This window comes from Pundamilia nyererei, unplaced genomic scaffold (assembly GCF_000239375.1).
Source record: "Pundamilia nyererei isolate P.nyererei 1_Seehausen unplaced genomic scaffold, PunNye1.0 scaffold00137, whole genome shotgun sequence".
NCBI lineage: Eukaryota > Metazoa > Chordata > Actinopteri > Cichliformes > Cichlidae > Pundamilia > Pundamilia nyererei.
This window is the reverse complement of record NW_005187538.1, coordinates 1,047,540-1,066,448: the sequence shown is the minus strand read 5'-3', so window position 1 is coordinate 1,066,448 and position 18,909 is coordinate 1,047,540. Positions and strand designations below refer to the sequence as shown.

Sequence of the window (18,909 nt, the reverse complement as noted above, 5' to 3'; positions counted from 1 at the left end):
GAACGATAAAAGAAAAGAATCCACCTTTAGAAAAACGTAAGCACAGGGCAGCAAACTGGTTACATACTTTTTGCTGACTGAAAGAAAAATTCAGTGTTAAAACACAGTTTTAGTTGATGTCAGTTTAAGTGAGAAAACAAGACTCTCCTCTGCGCATACACTTTTAGAACATGGTTTATTTTATTTTCACAGACTGCAGGCTCAGTACACGTCAGTCCTTTAAGAGGTGCCTCAGGACTGATGAACATGGCACTTTATAAATTAAATCATGGTAGCAAACACGAGCAAAACCACCGAAAATACAATCAAAATCCCCCAGACCCCCATCCTAATGTCCCCAGCTGGATTTCCACTCGAGGACGTTCTCTCTGCTGTCCCGTGTCTCCCTCTCGTCACGGTTATTTCTTGTTTGTCTTTAACAATCACGACAAGGAGAAACGGGAGCTGAACAGCAAAACTGGGAGAAATTCAACGTTTAGTTGTCACAGTGAAACAAACAACACTCTGCGCCTTTCTGCGTCGCGGTGCAAAAAAAAAGCGCACACGGTGTGAATCTGCGATGCAACCCATCCAAACACTTAGACTGGGACCGATGCGAAAGCGTTTTACGCACGCGTAATGAAGACATCTACAGGTGGACCACAAAGCGTCGTCTTGTTTATCACGAGGCTACAGTTAACGAGTATACGGGAGGACTTTAGAGGCTGATAAACCCTTACGATCTATGATGGACAGCGTGTACTCCGCATTGTCTATAATCTGGAGAGGCGTAGCTCCCTGGGTTTCTGCCTGTGTCATGGAGCGCGTGGCGCAACCTTTCGTGGATGACGGAGTGGAGGCTTTCCAAAACAATTCTCTCAGCATCTTCCTGATCTCCGGCCTCATCAGGCAGTAAAGCACCGGGTTTAAGCAGCTGTTTGCGTGCGCCAAGCACACGGTGACCGGGAACACGTAGGTGTGTACCATGTAATACGACGTGTCCCAGTTTGCTGCGTTAAATTTGACCAACACGCCCCAGAAGGTGATGGCATGATTTGGCATCCAGCAGCAGAAGAAAGACAAAACTACTATAGCGACAGATTTGGTGACTCTGGATCTCCGTTTAGGGTTGCTGCTGTCCATGCTCCTCTGTCTGACGAAGCGCAGCAGCATCAGGTAGTTAACGGAGACAATGAGCATGGGGATAATGAAAGCGATCAAGATTTTCTGGATGTGATAGAGGGCGAGCCAGTCGTGTCCTTCGGGAAACTTGAGGAGACAGAGTTTTTCGCCAGCCACCACAGTCACAGTGGAGAAGACAGCTGTTGGAGCTGTGGCAACTGTCGCCGCCACCCACAGCACCGCGCACACCCACTTCACACACCGTGACCTTCTGTGCGCTTTTTTCTTTAGAGCCGAGGCGACGGCCAGGTAGCGGGTCACGCTCATGGCGGTGAGGAAAAACACGCTGGCGTACATGTTCATCACGGTGACCGAAAGGACGATCTTGCACATGGCGTCTCCGAACGGCCAGCTGAAGTCCAGCGCGGTGTCCACAGCCCAGAAGGGCAGAGTGAGAACAAACTGGAAGTCCGTCACTGCCAAGTTGATAATGAAAACATTAATAGTGGACCTCTTTCGACCTTGTCGTAACCTCATTAGAAAAAAGACGAGGAGGTTGCCCACTAAACCCACTGCGCAAACTACAGAGTACACAACCGATATGAGTATCCTCAGAATGGGGGTGCCATCCGCGCTCACGTCGATGTCTTCGAGCACTGAACTTCGGTTGAGCGCTCCGCTGTGGTTAAACATTTCCTCCATCATTAAATTTATAAAGCTTGACTCACAACATTTTCTTCTACGAGGCACGCCATGAAAAAAGCCTTAGCCTTTCATCTTAGATTAGATGCAAATTCGTAGTCATAACAGCTTTCTGAATAACAGCTGGCCAGAAACCTGCTTTTATACAGGTGTGTCGCTCCTCTGCTGAGCCACGATTGGTCGAGTGAGACGTGACAGAAAGGATTACGGTCCCGGCAGCTTTTAAGGAAGAACAGGTTAAATTTCTTGTTATAGTTTATCCGCCATGAAGGATTGTATTTGTCACAGGAATCGTGCGTAAATGCGCAAAATAGGAAAAGAAAATAAATGATGAAAGTTACTTTTAATCCAGACAATTCAAACGAATACATCAATCAAGATGTAGACCTCTTCCTGCCTCTCTCACCCGGTACACCTGTTGATTTCTGTTCACGCGCTCCAACACGCCCCGTCTTTGCAAACACAATAAACCAAGATGAGCGTGCCTTTAGGAATGTCAACGTACTTCTTAAATGCTTTCATTATAAGTAATATTAAATGAATAGGTCTATAGGTCAAAAATGATGGCCAGCATGTAGAACTTTCGTAAGCTCAAGCAATAGTGGGACATTTTTCTTCCACTAGAGGGCGCGCTTACTCTGGAGAGGGATAATAACGGTCGAACATAGAGTTTGGTTACGTCGTGTTCCACCTCCAAATAGGCATAATTCTTAATTGTTCCAGCTTAGCTTAAGGTGGTAAAACATTTGGGGATATAACTGATATAGATCTGGGTTTTCCAGATGTGTTTTGAAATCAGGAATCTCCCGAACTCGATTGTGTCAGTCGCTGTTTTGTTTTTTAAGACTTTACTCGGGCTTTTCTCACAGTTCCCACTGGGAAACACTTGTTTTTTTATGCTTTGAACCTCCGGTCAAAACGTACAGAGCGCGACCACCGATGCGTAGTCATTTGTCTTACTCCAAGTGAACGCAACAGTCTGGTCCTCATCTGACCCACTGAGAACCCGAATCACCCCAAGGAACTTCCAATTGGACTGCATCTCTGTATCCGATCTCTTGGAGTAGCATTCCCCTTTAAGCCCTCCAGCTCTCTCTTGAGCCCATTGTCTTAAGTCCACCCATCTGTGGGGGTGGCTCTGCGAAAGTTTTCACAGCAAAGTTTTACGCTGTCACTGGCTGTCGGGAGGAGGCTGATGGAGGACAGGGGGACCAGCAACTTGTAAGCAAACATTTACACCGAAATAAAACAAAACACACAAAAAAAGATGCAGCAAAAGCCCCCCCGCGGAGGCAGACAATGCTCAGGCCTGAAGTGAAGAAGTTTGTTGTTGCTGTCACAGCGTAAGTGCACGGGCGCAACAAAGCGAGAAACGCACCCAGCACAGATGGATTTGAACTATTTGAATTGACAGTCGACGCGGTGTCAGAAAGGCGTTAAATGTTTCGAAAATATAAGTTACCGTCCTGACAAAATGACCCGTTTGCACTGCGGGCTTCACGCTTTCGGACAAAGAGCGTCTTCCATTCACTTCTTCGTCGCGGTCCTGGTGGTCCTGGAAAACTGCAAAACTTTGGGATTGGGATTATCACATGAACCAGGTTAGTGAGCCTGAAAACTAAAGTATTTTAAACATTTTCAGATTCAAACACATGGAATGCCACAACGCTCTCGTACACTGCCTGCTTTTGTTGTGCGCATTTGCTCTGTGAGTGAATCCAGCCACACTCCTCCCTGATGAGAAGCCAGCTGGAACTTTTGCTTACAACTTTTGGGGACAGCCATAGCAATTATGCTCAAACTTTTATAACCAAGTGCGGTAGAGAGAGCTGTTTCTGAATGAATCATCAGAGGCTGAAGCCCGGTCCGCCCTTGTTGTAGTGCCCTTGATCAAAACGCAGAATCCCAGTGCAGTGCTGCTGCTGTGTGACTGACACTGACCTCTGACTTCAGTAGTCAAGGGCAGGAAACAGAGTTTCACTTAGGGGAATAGACAGGATGCATTATTGTTATTCTCTTAATACACCCAGTTTCAACAGAAAGTGTATTGGCTGTTCCAGTGCATATCATCACATCAGAGGATTAAACCCCTCATGTCTGGTAGGAAGCACCCCCTGCCTTCACCTCATGCACTTTCATCCACTCAGACTTCCCGGGTTCTCCAGAGATTAGGCAAACAAACAGATCAAGAAGTGTGGGTGCACTCTGTCTCATCCTGTACAAATCAACTGTGTGCTAGCTACTGTTTGGCATTCTAGGCAAGGATGACTCACTGAGGGAGGGACCTGTCAGATAGTGATGTTTCAGGTGTTAAATGTTTGCACAGGAATATCGATGTCTGCCTGAAACTGTTTCCCAAAGTAGAAAAGCACTTTGATAAGCAAAGGGCTTCCGCTTGACAAAATGTTTAAAGACATTTTTTATTCTTACCTACTTGTAAGACTAAAGAATAAAAAGTAAATTAACTGAACCTGATCAGTGTTGTTCATTTGTCTTAGCAAATCTGAGAAGACTCTTAAGGATCCCTAGATTTATCACAATCACTCCAATGAAAAAAACCTTATTTCTGATGAATGTGATGGTTTCTGATCACCACGAATCCACAGTCCAATTCCTCAGGAGAGTAATTTGCTGGTTTGCTCATTCTAGATGAGAAAGACCTTTGTGAAGAGCTGCAGAAAATATTTGTTTCAATTGCTTAAAGAATATCTTCTTAAGGTCACAAGAAAATCTAAAAATCTTTTTGCTTCCCTAACAAAGGTAGGAATGGATATGCAGTCACTGCTTTCATGAAGAATGCCTTCCATGCCTTTGTTGTGCATTGTTAAGGCTACAAGAAGATATTTATATTTTCTTTTGACCTTAAGTAGAAGATAAGATATTTTTTAAGAAAGTTTTTTTTTTCTCCAGCAATCTCTTGCCATCAGTAATACACATAAATGAAAACCAGTCAAGCCCATTGCTTCAGGCAGCCATGTCTTTAGACTAATTCAAATCAATCCAAGACTATTTGGCATTTGTTGATGGTCAGAAGTTCATAAATAAAAGCAAAAGTGCGAATCAAAGAAGTGCATGGCTGGAATACTCAGGCATGTGGTAAAGTGAGAAGTCGATAAAATAATGGTACGGTATTAAAGTGCCAATAGAAAGGTGAAAACTCCTCATTCAGTCAGACATTTCAAATATTTGTCCAAATCATCTATAAGTGCTGTATGCTTGAAAATATTTGTGCAGATAATCCTGTGCAGTGCAGACTGGGTAAGAGCTCGAGTCAGCAAGGGTGTGTATAATCACTCCTTCATTTCCCTTGAATGAGATAAAGCCAATGATGATAGTGTGAGGGTTTGCACCCTTGTACTTTGAGTGCACAGAATAAGTGAAAGAATGTGAAACAGATAGTAGCTGTGCTTTTATTTATTTTTTTGACAGTGGTAATAATTATTATTTAATGTGTACAGTATGCATCACATGGATAAAAACATCAATATTTCACAGTGTTGTTATCATTAAAATTCTTATCACTGGAAAAAAAGTTGTAATTGATTTACGACTTAGCTTTAGTGCAAATATACCATTAAAATCATTTTAATATTCAACTTTTTAAACTCTTCTCATGCATTTTAACACACGTCGCGTGAGAAAGAAGGTTTCAGGGGACTCTGTGCACTCTGTGAATAACTAAGTAGTGCTGCTTCTATAGGATTTAAGAGGGCAAGTAGCAGCCAAGCTATGCTAATCAAATGAAGTTGATTAATTGATCATCAGCAAACATGAATACCTCTATAAAAGCAAAAGTTTTAGCAGTTTGCTAAATTCTCTCCAGGAGTGGACATCCTGACAAAGTCACACAAAAATCAGACCTTGCAGGCGCCACATCTCAGATTGTACAGGCCTCCATTAGTGTGTTAAATGTTCACGTTTATGACAGTTCAGTGAGAAACAGACAAAACGAGTATGAGGTCTTTGAAAGGGTTGCAAGGAGACGGGAGACAGCACATCTTAGGTCTGCAAAGGTGCATCAGCACATGGCACAAGACTTCTGGAACGATGTTGTTTGGACAAACGAGATAAAGTGGAGATTTGGACCTAACGCACAGCGGCACACTTGGCGAAAACTAAGCTCAGCATATCAGCATGAATACTTCATACCAACTGTGAAGCACGGTAGTGAAGGGGTGATGTTTTGGGCCTGTTGTGTAACCACAAGTCGTGGCCATCTTGCATTGATAGAGTTAACCATGAGCTCCTCTGAGTATTTTAGAGTGAGAGCAACAGCTAAAGCATGTCACAAATTACGTCGTGAAGCAGGATAACTATCCAAAGCACAGAAGCAAATCTAAAACAGAATAGCTGAAAAAGAAAAGAAAATTAAAGTGGTGAAGTCCAGACCTCAACACAATAAATGCCTGCAAACCTTAATAAACTGAAGCAATGTTTTAAAGAAGCTACTGAATCATGTGGTGTACTTAGTTTTTCACTGGACTGCATGGAGTCCTGTGAAAAACCCCTTTTTCATGTGACTGTATGTGGTGATAAGCATAGCAGCTGTGGGGGGTGTACTGTCAGTGGATACTAAACATACACAGTGATTACTGAGTATTGCAAACTAAAAGAAATAAACACTGTTTAGCAAGATTTAGCTAGGTACAATGAAATTGTATGGATAGAAATAAGATGGAAAAACTGCTCATCCTGCTTCTTGAGGCGCAGTCCTTATATTTTTTGTCACACTGTTCTCCGTGCATTGGACAAAGCTATTCCAGGTCAGAGCAAATGATGGTTTGTGAAACTCAGTCTTCCAGCAACAATGCAAACTATTAAACATGAGAGTGAAGCGTCAAAGAATATATTTTTAAGAAGTGCTGCATATATGTCAGTTATATTCAAAGATAAAGTGACAGATTAGCACATATGTGTGTGTTTAGAGTTTCCCCGGTTTTGTTTACAGCTTTGCAGCCACATGATTATTTAATTTCAATCCAGTTTCCTGCAATTTAATAACAAGTCTTCTTCCCATCACCGCTTTTACAGAAAGATTTCAGGATGACTTCCCTTTGTACGAGGTGGTTCACCCTACGAGACTGGATGCCAGGGGTCACTTCCTGTCCAATTTCCTGTCTCACCATGCTCGCCGTTTACAGCGCAGGGAAGCCTCAGTGGAACCAGCAGGACTAGATCGCATCTTCTACCAGTTTTGGCACGGCGGCCACAACTTGCACTTCAACCTCACTCTGAATCCTCACCTGCTGGCTCCAGGCTTCATGACTGAGAGGAGGTTTGGTGGCCTGAAGGGGGCACGGATCAAACCTGCTGGATCCTCCCACTGTCATTTCTTGGGTGAAGTGTGGGATGATGCCATTGTGAAAGGGAGTGCAGCTATAAGTACTTGTGATGGCCTGGTGAGTGGATAAGCGAACGATTTAAAATTGTCTGAAAAGCATAAGCAGGCGAGGTGACCAGGCAGCTGTCATCAGAGCTGAGTGCAACAAGAAGTTATTTTCAAAACTGTGAAATTTCATCTTCACTTAAGGGTCATTTAAACAGCAACATGCCCTGGTGAGATTTTTTTTTTTCCATTAAAGTTCAGTCCATATATATTCTGACAGTGACACAAGTTTTGTTTTGTTTTTAACCTGTTTATGAAGCACATTCCTATTAGTTATATAATGGAAATGGACATAATGTGTAGACTCTCAGTTTTAATTTGAGGGCATTCGTATTCAAATTGGATGCAGGGTTTAAAGGTTTTAGCTCCTTAAGATGTGCCACTCTCTTTTAAAGGTGACCAAAAGTAATTGGACAATTGTCTCAAATGTTATTTTATGGGCAGGTGTGGGCAATTCCTTAGCTATGTTATTATCAGTTAAGTAGATAAAAGGCCTGGCACTGATTTGAGGTGTGGTGCTTAAATTTGGGAGATTTTGCTTTGAATGGACAACACGTGGTCAAAGAAGCTCTCCGTGCAGGTGAAACAAGCCATCCAAAATCTACAGTTTGGTACATACTGAGAAAGAAAGCACTGGTGAACTCAGCAATGCAAAAAGACCCGGACGTGCACGGCAGAAAACAGCGGTGGATGATTGCAGAATCATTTCCATGGTGAAGAGAAACCCCTTCACAACAGCCAGCCAAGTGAGGGAGTCTCTCCAGGAAGTAGGCATTATTAAAGTCTACCATAAAGAGAAGACTACATGAAAGTAAATACAGAGGGTTCAATGCTAGGTGCAAACCACTCATAAGCCTCAAGAATAGAAAGGCTAGATTGGACTTTGATTGATAAATAAATAAATAAAAAACACCTACAAAAGCCAGCACAGTTCTGGAAAAAACATTGTTTGGGCAGATGAAGCCAAGATCAACCTGTACCAGAATGATGGCATCTGTTAAACATAGTAGAGGCAGTGTGATGGCTTGGGCGTGCATGGCTGCCTGTGGCACGGGGACACTTGTGTTTATTGATGATGTTACACAGGACAGAAGCAGTCGAATGAATTCTGAGGTGTCCACTCAAATCCAGCTAAATGCAGTTAAATTGTTTGGGCGGCGTTTCATAATACAGATGGACAATGACTGAAAACATACAGCCAAAGCAAACCAGCTGTTTATTAAAGCAAGTGGGATATTCTTGAATGGCCAAGTTAGCCACCTGATCTTAAGCCAACTAAATTTGCATTTCACTTGTTGAAGACTAAACTTTGCACAGAAAGCCCCACAAATAAACAGCAGCTGAAAGCTGCTGCAGTGAAAGCCTGGCAGAGCATTAAAAAGGAGGACCTTCAGACTTGAAAGCTAATTGTGCTTAGAAGCCTAGAAGACACTTTGAAACCACAGCTCCACATTTATACACAACGAGTGGATATAAAGAGACTCAGCCATATATAAAATATATAGATGTATATTGGTTGTAACATTTTTTAGAGATTTGCATTGCACACATAATAAGGATGCAGCATTTCCCTGATTTGCAGACGTTCTCGTGGGAGCGTATTCCATCAGACGGAAAATTGTGCCTGATGCACTTCCTTTTATAGCAGGGTTTAAACTTGAGTATTGCGAGTAATGGAGCCCGCCTTTATATTTTGTACTAAATGTATATTGAACTTCCGTTTTTGTCCCTTTGTCGCCACAGAAGTGTCACTCTCATGAGTGCATTTTTTAAAATCACAGAGCACTCCTGCTCTATCTGAGTTTGTTCAAAATTAGGCCAGTGATTTATGCTCTCCACTGTGTCTGTAACAGATGTGCGCTCATAAAAGAGAGATTATTTAGACCACAAGTGGATACGGTGGGCATGATTTGCATTCAGACCACTTAGATCCTTGACACTGCATTATCACAATGCTGCAGTCGTATTTCTCCAAATTAGATCTGGACCAGGGCTTTCAAAAGATACTTACTCACCACCTCTCTTTTCTCTGTCTGAAATTTCCAAATGGAGATATTATTCACATCGATCACAATAATAAATAATCACAACATAGATCACTATTTCACGTTTATTATAATATGCTCCAAGCTGTTCTTCATTTTGATTTGTAGTTTTAGAAAGAGAGCACTTTTTTCAGAGATTAGCTAGAAGCTGTTTAGCCCTGTGCCTAAGTGAGTGTGTAAACTGCAGTGCAACTTCTGAAACAAAAGTCAGATCTCAAAAGCGAAGCGTTACTCTCTTGTAATGCTGACAGACTTTTCTCAGTTTCTCAGACGAGCCTGTCTGACACCAGTTATCATGTTCAAAGTCACATAAAGCAGCGGTCCCCAACCCCCGGGCCTCGGACCGGTACCGGTCCGTGAGTCGTTTGGTACCGGGCCGCGAAAGTTGAGGCTCAGGTGTGAAATGTATGGTCTTCAAGGTTTTTATCGGTTTTCAGCGTTATTTTCTCTCGGTTTTCCTGGGTCTTTTCACGTGTGTTATGAATAAATCTTCTTTTTTTCGGTACCGGTACTAGTTTTATTTTGTTGTATTTATCCGTGACACCTTAAAGGCCGGTCCGTGAAAATATTGTCGGGCATAAACCGGTCCGTGGTGCAAAAAAGGTTGGAGACCGCTGACTTAAAGGGCCTTTTTTTATGGTTCCGATGCCTAACAGGCTGTCCTGACCATGTCTGCATGCCTAAAGGCATTAACAAGTAGTCGAATAGGTGCACCTAATGAAGTGGTCAATGAGTATCTACCTATTTAGCAGAATTCCCACGCATATGTAAACTCACTCTGGTTTAAATATTAAAGTGTAATTGATAGAGATGCCAGGAGAAGCGGAAGCGAATGGATGGATGGATGATAGAGATGCCTTCTATGGTCACATGGATGAAGTTCATTATGTTCTCTTGCTGAACATGACACAACAAGAATTTGTGTGATAGTAAAAGCCACAAATGCTGTCTTATTGTTCAGATGATTGTGTGTGTGTGTGTGTGTGTGTGTGTGTCTCCTGTGTCTCCTCAGGGCTGAATTACAATAAAATGAGAAAATTTTTCCTCCCAGAAGACAGGTTCCTCTTAAAAAGCAATCATGTTTTCTTGCTTCTAATCTTCCTCCACATCTTTATTTACTGGCGGGACTGCATATTTTACAATGCAGTGCTTTGCAGCACTAGTATCAGTCAAAAACTCTTAGGTATGTGGTATAGTAACATTTAATTAATGTAGAAAAAAAACTAAATAAATTATTTTATTTAATAATTAGTGGTAGACTCTTTACTGACATTTGTTTTTTTAAGTCAGAAACACATCAGCAGACATATGGTATCCACATTGCTGGTGTTTTGCCAGCGCTCTGCCGGCTCCTTGCACGATTTGGGTTATTTGCCTGTCTGATTTACATCAAGTAAAACACACGATCAGCTGGATTACGATCATCCTTCCGCTGGTTCTTGAAAGACTTCTTGATTGCATTTTAGTCCAGAAATTGTACAGCTGACTTGAAATGCCCTTAAATGTCCCAGTGAAATTAACTTTCTTTGAGAAAAGCAAAAGAGTATGATGGTATATATTCAAACACTTTTATTTCCTGATGGTTCCCTGTAGATAAAGAAACTAATTTCCATACAGTAAGTAAAAATGAAAGTTTTATTTCTTGGGTAACTCACATACATAACTGTGTCTTTTTCAACACTTCAGCATGTTGATCAAAACATAAAACAAAGTAAAAAAGTGTTTGCAGACAACCACAGACCATATATAAAAGACTGACACAGCCAAAGTGACGTCACACATTAGTTTGTGAAATCCTGTTTGAAACCAGATGTCACATCTGGTGATTCTGAGTGAAAAAATTGGAGCGACACTCCACACTCGCACGATAGCGACTTGACATTTATAAGGTTGGCCTGCCCTAAAGTATGCCCTGTTTTGCATCCATGTAATGAGTGAAACTTTAGGCCGACAGCCGAAGCCATAATTTAATTAGGAAAGTGTTTACTGGGGTTTTCTCATAGACTTTTATACAACTGGACTTCTTTTTCACAACATGAGGAGCTGCTCACTGCTGGCACTCACAAGGAAGAATGCAGGTTCAAAGTACTGATCTTTAGCACACAGTCTATGCAGGTAACTAATTATTGTGGTGCAAAGCAGCAAGTAAACTTCTGCCAGCACCTCAGCTTGGTTCACTTGCCAGAGCTCAGCCTGTCTGCTTTTGGTAAAACACAGACAGTGATGAGATTAAGAGTATTTTGAATATTGAAGGCACTTATTAGTTTGCTTTATAAGAACCAAGTTTATTGATGAAAGTAAAAAATGTTTCCAATGTGATCCTTTTTTCGTTTTTCAAAGCTGACTGATATTACAGATGAAGAAACTTTGATAGAAAACTCAGTTACACATCTTTAACGTTGATAGAGTCCATTTTACGTGCGTCATCTTCTTTGACTCTCTGCAGATTATTCTTCACTTTCAAAGCTGAAGTGCTGCACAAAAGAGCATCTTGCAAAGGAGTCCCATAAGTCCTCGTGTTTTAGATCACAGCCAGAAACCTGTAGTTTCAGGACGGTTTCTTCCTGTGGTTGTGACACTTCCCAAATGACTCAAAACTTCAGATCAACAAGCCTCCCTTTCTTACTGAAATATATTACATATTTATATGTTAACTATGTGTGTAAGTTTCCTCCCAAATACGAAATCACAAAAGATTATTCCAACCACAATATATTTCCCGGCATGACTGTTGTTCTTGTCTCCGTGCATTTCCTTCAAACTGGAGAAAGAGCCTCCCACACTTAACATAGTACACAAGACAAATAACACCAACTGAGTCAGAGAGAAAGAGAGAAAGAAAAGGAGCTGGGCCGAAGTTGTAGATCAGCTACCATACGCACCTCCACTGTGGTCAGGCTAAAACAGCTTAAATGGTATGCAGGTATTTGAAAATTGTGCAGATTTCCAAATGAAACTTGGTTACAATAGAAACATACTTTAATGACTGGATTTCATTTCACCCCTGATTTACTGCACTGGTCCAGTGAGCACTGAAATTGTTATCCAGTGAGCTGTGATTGCATTTACTAAGACAGATTAAAACAAGGACATGTTAGATTAACTGATGTGTTTAATGGCTTATTTTACATTTCAAATGTTACATTTGAAGGTTCTGTGTTATTTACTCAACCTGAGTACAATTTAGAGTCAAGTGTACTCAGTCAGTACACTTGACTCTAAATTGGAATGATGCAGCATTTTGGGAAATGTCAGCACCAACCAACAGCCAACCTTTAAAGCCAGCATATCTTTGATATTGTATTTTTTTGGAGATGAGATGAAAACTATTTTTGCTGCTCAGCTTTTAGTGTGTGGGCTTCGGATATAACGGCCAGCCCTCCTGCCTGAGCTTCACTTGGACACTGTGTAAGATGAAAAAGGGATTAACTGGAGCAGAGGGTGGATAAGAATGAAATATAAGACAGCGATGGTCAACGGGGGGCCTAGGGGAATTTGGTTTTGGCCTAGTGCCTGCCTGCCTGATTTACTATGCAGTTGCTTAAAAGACATTTGATCTTTTCCCCGGCTCAGTCGTACGACAGAAAAATTATGACTTGGGGCTGTTTTTGCTGTTTCAGTGGGAGCTTACTCGATGTGTTTTCATGTGCTTGTGCATTTTTATTCACTAGTCTTCAATACTGTATGTAATGTTTATATATATTAATAATAATATTTGTATTTAATAATATTAAATATTTAAAAAAATTAAAAACAGTTTTAGAAAGCACCACTTAGCGCGTTTATTCAGGTTGTATTTTCTTAACTGCTTGTTCAGTTCAGGGTTGTGCCAGGCTGGAGCCTCTCAGCTGTGGGTCAGAGGTGGAGTATACTCTGGAGCCAGTTTGCCTTTAAAAATGCAAATGCATCATTTTACTACCATATAAATTAGGGACTTGGATTGAACACTTGCAGCACATAAAGTAACAGACTCCATAGAGAGTGCTGCTTGGCCGACCTGCAGCCCAGATTTTGATCCCACTGCAAACATTTGATACATTATGAAATGGGGGAAAAATAGACAAAGAAGGTGTGGAGTAGCTGGAACAAGAAAAAGAACAATTCAATTTCTAGAGAACTAGAGCAGCTGATCTCAGTTTCCAAACACCTGGCATGGTAAAAAGAAATCCTGTTGTTGCAACGTTTTGGTGTTTTTTAAAAGATGTTGCTGGCTACATGTAGATTTTAAATACTCTGCAAACACAGTGTCTCCACTTTTTTGCAATTCTCCAATCAAAATACTCAAAAGCGGACATCTTCAGTTGTTTATGGTGTAAGGTGATGTAAGTTCATTAAAGTAAGATCATTAAATATGGCACCGTGAGAGAAAACGCCTTATTGCGGAGCATAATATATAAAAATGCTTCTGATCAATTTTCTTGTCAAAAACTTGGATTAACTTACTAATCAATGTTGTATGCAGTTGTGTGATGTCTTGCCTACCCATTACATACTGTATCTTTGACGACAGAAGAGCAAATCAAGAGCAATGTTTTGTTTCTCAATATTTCAGCAGTTCGCTCTTTGGCAACAGTTAAAATAGTTTAAAGAGATTTGAAGAACTGACTTACAGCTCTTTGTTTCTTTAGACGGGACTCTTCAAGTTGTCTGATGAAGAGTTCTTTATTCAGCCTCTGGAGACATCAAGTGATGAAACATCAGCACCACAGGCCCATGCCATCTACAAACGGCATGTGTCTCCTCCCTCCTGGAGCCCAGTCATACAGCCCATCTCAGGGAAACGACCTTTCAACGGTACCTGTGGAATCAAAGGTAAATCGTGCACATTTACTTACATTAGCAAAGAAAGCACAGCATAGAAATTATACCTTTTTTTTTTTAAACAGGATGTCAAACTAACGATTTGTAGTACAAACAGATACACCAGAAAGTTGATTGTTTTCATCTGGATCCAGATGAACACCATTAACTTTCCGGTGCTTCCTTCCCTGAATGATTGAGCATTCATGGAAACACGTAAACGGATGCATTACCGAAAGATTTTTTTCTGTAGTTAAGGCAAAGCTAATATCTGTTAATATCTTAAAAATGAGTGTGACAGGGTGTGGGTTGTGGCTCAGCTGCAGGGAAGGCGAGGAGCAGTGGGTTCAGAGTGTGGTGCCAGGGGAGCCTGACCCACGTAGCTGACCTCCATCATCTTATCATGTCTCCCCCATTCGAGTAGGTCGCTGTGTGTGGCGTGCAGCAAGAGGAGGCCGTTTGAAAACTAAATGATCAATGTTTGTATTATAAAGACAACATTTGTGGCTAAAATGTAAGCCCTCATATTGCGTCAGTACATTATTTTTTTTCTTGTAAATACAGAAACCGCAAAATACCAACAGCTCCCAGTGTGATTAAGGTCATGGTGATGTGCAAGTTTTTGTTTTTTTGTAACAGCAGTGGAGATAAGTACTATATTTACATATCTTAAGGCCTTAAATCTCTTTACTTGTTCAATGAAAATGCTTAATTTAAAAGTCAAAATACTGATAACTCATTAGCTACTAAGCACTGAATGATGAGAAAGATGATTATAAGTAATCTCTTGTCTTTCATTTGTCTCCTGGTAATAATCTGCAGAGGTTAGAAGAATAAAGCCACTGAAATGCAGACGTTCGTAAACCAGCTGCTTAAAATTCTGAGTTGAATTAATTGGCCCTGGAAAAAAAATAAATGTCCCAGAGGATTTGAGGGTTTGCTTTCAGAATCAGCTTAACAACAACAACAACAACAAAATATCAGGGCAGAGTTATAGTTGTGCCTAAGTATTACTTTAAACACTACTTTAAACACCAATCAAGCTCAGTTTTTTGTATTTGGAAAGATGTATTATTAGCTTATTACTTGCACTGAAATACATGAACTTCATTGCATCTTCCAAATTGCAAAGTAAATTACTTGTTTTGCTTTCTAAAGAATGATAGCACAGATGCATTTTCAAGGACAAAGAAGCTTGTGTATGGTTTTAATTGATTAAATACATATTTAGCATTTATATTGTTATTTCTTTTCAGCTTGCTGAACAGACTGATAAGGTCTGAACGTTGATTTAAGCAGTTTCTGTAATATCAGAATTTTCAAATCATTAAGCGCCTCCCCTCTAGGCCTGTGTTTACATTGTGCACTTAATCACTGTATCGCTATATGTCAGCCAATCCTAGAGATTTTTCTTTCTGTGTGGCTGTGGTTCATAAACCACAAATATGAACTGAGAGTAAGTTGAATGAAGATGATTTATGTAGGAGGAAATGCCTTATTATTTCACTAAACCTTCAGCTTAGTTTCGTTCTTACCTTATGACGGTTATATGTACATTTATATACATATAACCATGATAGGGTCATGTATTGAATTGAAGACTTTTTTAGCTTCTGAAGCAGGAAATGGAAGAAATGGTTTGAGAACAACTGCTCAAGCTATTTTCAGCTGCTTACTTACAGCAGATTGTTCCCTATTTGGCAGCATTTTGATGTTTGATGCTCTTTTTGATGCAAACAAAGGATTTGTGTCCTCTTGAAATCAGGACTAAGAGTCTTTCACTTGTTGGGTCTTCCTTGATGTCATGATCTTCATACAGCATCTGACAGCAGACTCATCTCTATCCAAGACGTCGTTGGGGACAGCACCATCACTCACCTTTTCTCACTCAATATGTGATTATACACCACTTTGCATTTAATCACTAGCTGTTATTAATCTCTGGCGCTCTTCCATAACATGTCTTTTGTTCTGTCTCCCTGCCCTCACCCCCTACCAGTCACAGGGGGGGGAGCGCTTGCTCATAGCCGGTCATCCGATTGTTGAGGTTTTCTCTGTATTGTTGTAGGGTCTTTATCTTTATTTATAAGTACCTTGAGATGACTGTTGTCATGATTTGGTGCTTTATAAATAAAACTGAATTGAATTGGCTAATGTGTAAACTGCTACATTACATTTTACATTCTCCAGGCTTCACTGCACCCTTAGATCAGCCTGACTGAGACTTTTTTTTTTGGCTTTCGCAGCACAAAATGCTAACCGTTGCATCCATGTCAGTTTAAACTGATTGATAAATAACACTACAGAATGATCTGAGTCACCCTGTAAGCCTTAGTATCATTAGGAGTGGTCTGTGAACTGAGGTGTATCCGGTAATTCTCATTCATTTCTGAAGCTGATATTTCGGCTTCGTCATAGCAACAGTAATATATGTGTGTCTGCTGTTGGTGTGCCCACTGTGCTTCCTGTCCCAGAGTATGTAAATGTTAAAGTTTTTGACAATATAATAAGGAGGATGAAACATTGACTTTTTTGCAGCTGACAAACAGAGTGGCCTTTATTGTGCAAACAAACAACACGTGACCTTTTCTCTGAGCTCGCTTCACTTGTGTTCATTTGTATGCTGTGTTTGTCATCCGTATGTCTGTATGTGCTTGGAGGTTGCTGCCCAAGTGCTAAGCATTTTCCTAGTATGCATGTGTATATCTATTATATGTGTTTTTGTCTAATCCAATAAAGACACGATCAGAAAATACTCAGAAAGATCAGCTAGAGATTGCTGAAGAGGATGACCAAGGGCAAAGATTTGTTTAACAGCACTGTGTACTACATGTGACAAGGTAAAGTCACAGTTAGTCTTTGTTGTTGTGTGTCAGTGTGAAAGATTTTAATATCTATTTATATTTCCCTTCTGCAGATTATCATCAAAGCTTTAAAGACATTGAGAGACAGCGGGAGCGTTGGGAGCGTAGGCAGCAGAGGAGGAGAAGAAGAATTCGTCAACGCTCTGTCAGCAAAGAGAAATGGGTGGAAACGCTGGTGGTGGCTGACCCCAAAATGGTGGACTATCATGGGAGCAAAGCTGTGGAAAGCTACATACTTGCTGTCATGAATATTGTAAGTATTCGATATTAATAGTACTATTACGCTACAGGTATAGGCATCAACAATGAAGCGATGACTGCCAGCCTGTATCTTTATATACAGACTTTAGATGAAGTAGTAGCTTAATGTGCTTGTGCAAATGCTGCATTTCCTCCTTTGAGATGCTCTGCCAGCCCCTTCCTGCAACAGCCTTCAGCTGCTGCTTGTCTGAGGGTCTTTAAAAAGCATGCTTCACTGGGCTGAGATCAGGTGACTGACTTGGCTATTGGATAATAGACCATTCACTTGCCTTGAGAAGCTCTTGGTGGGAGTGAGAAGGAGGATCCAACCGCGGACACGGAAGGAAACCAAACTGGGCTTAAACAAAAAGCGAGGCGTTTATTATGAGTTAGACATGACTACAAAAATAAAGCAAAAGGCGAACAGCAGGGTTGAAAACTAAACTAAAAACTAAACTGTGGTATCTATGAACACAGACGTGAACATGATTCTGACCAGGAATGTGCAAGAAACTATGATGAAGAAACAAGAACATGAAACATGAACACAACCTGAGCAGAATCATGAAGTACATGGAACTTGATGTGATGTGGAGGGAAGGAAAACAGACGACCTAACAAAGACTGAATGAAAACACACAGACTAAATACACACAGGAGGTGATCAGGGCAAGTGGAAACACGTGGGGAAACAGCTGACCGGAATAAACATAATGACGCCACAGGGGAAGAAAAACTAAACACGTTAAACATGGACACACCAGACTTTTCAAAATAAAACATGGACAGACACGAAAACACCACAATTAGAACATAGAACACGCAGAGACAAACACACAGGGTCACAGACAGTCCCTGACACTTGGGCATCTTTGGCAGTTTACTTCTATGTCATTATCCATTTCCACTGTAAAGCAACACCTCATCATATTTGGCTGAATCTAAAAAAAGAAACTCTTGCCTCTAAATAATTCATCCTGCTTCTTCCTTCAGCAGTCACGTCATCAATAAACACTATTGACTCTGTTTCACTGGTTCCATTGATTGTAGGTTTTGCTAATGATACACCTTTCTCTTTGAGAGTGTTCCTGCCTTGGCTAGATGTTGTGAAGGGATTTTCTTAATCAGAGACTGAAGTGTTCGATCATGTGGTCTTTCAGGTCTTTTGGTGTTGCTGAGCTGGTTGACACGTTCACTCCTTTTTAAGGCCAAATCAACGATGTGGTACAAAAGATTTCTCAGTGTAATACATTTACTTTGGTTTCTCAGTCTTCTTCACTTGTGTTTACATCTTTTTGGACCTCCTATGGAGAGTTCCAGTGATAAGTTACCAAATACTAGGACTGGGCGAGATCACCCAAAATTCATATCTCGATATTCTTTGGCTGAATCGTGCAGTCAAAATGTAAACTAAAAAGACGCTGAGCATAATAACAAAGACAGATTTCGCAGCTGCTCTGTTCCCAAGTTCTACTGGGTGACTGATAGCCTAGAGTTTGAAATCCGCTTCGTAACCTTGTCTCTTAACAGGTGCCATTTGTGGTCCTTATAATATTACACAGTACGGTAATATTACGTTGAAGCACAGTACGTATCACTCCGCAAGGCTTCTGACTACCGTAGCTGTAATGCTCCGACAATCCATCAAGCGGTGCAGCTTTGTAGCTTACAAAACTCGTACTAAAACTTTTTTTGACAGATTGTTGAGCGCCGTGTGCCGCATAAAATCGGTTCGTGGTGAGTAAGCACAACCACAATTCATACAAAAGGC

The 18,909-nt window shown here is 40.9% G+C and overlaps 2 protein-coding genes across 2 annotated transcripts in view; one reads left to right on the top strand and one right to left on the bottom strand.

Moving 5' to 3' along the window:
• Window positions 1–391: 391 nt before the first annotated feature.
• rxfp3.3a2 (relaxin family peptide receptor 3.3a2) lies at window positions 392–1,825 on the bottom strand. Its single transcript, XM_005743982.1, has one exon. It carries the CDS (start codon window positions 1,804–1,806, stop codon window positions 676–678), a length of 1,131 nt encoding a protein of 376 aa, XP_005744039.1. The 5' UTR covers window positions 1,807–1,825; the 3' UTR covers window positions 392–675.
• Window positions 1,826–2,991: 1,166 nt separating this feature from the next.
• The window catches only part of adamts7 (a disintegrin-like and metallopeptidase (reprolysin type) with thrombospondin type 1 motif, 7), a 67,073-nt gene continuing 51,155 nt past the window's right edge, over window positions 2,992–18,909 (top strand). Inside the window, exons 1-4 of the mRNA XM_005743979.2 lie at window positions 2,992–3,404; window positions 6,835–7,202; window positions 13,863–14,046; window positions 16,952–17,151. Of these exons, the coding sequence (XP_005744036.1) occupies window positions 3,278–3,404; window positions 6,835–7,202; window positions 13,863–14,046; window positions 16,952–17,151 (879 nt within the window). The 5' untranslated portion in view covers window positions 2,992–3,277. The remainder of the gene's footprint in view (window positions 3,405–6,834; window positions 7,203–13,862; window positions 14,047–16,951; window positions 17,152–18,909) is intronic.

Excerpts from the sequence above, each read along its gene's own strand:
- rxfp3.3a2 (XM_005743982.1), bottom strand. The coding sequence starts at position 1,806 with ATGATGGAGGAAATGTTTAACCACAGCGGAGCGCTCAACCGAAGTTCA.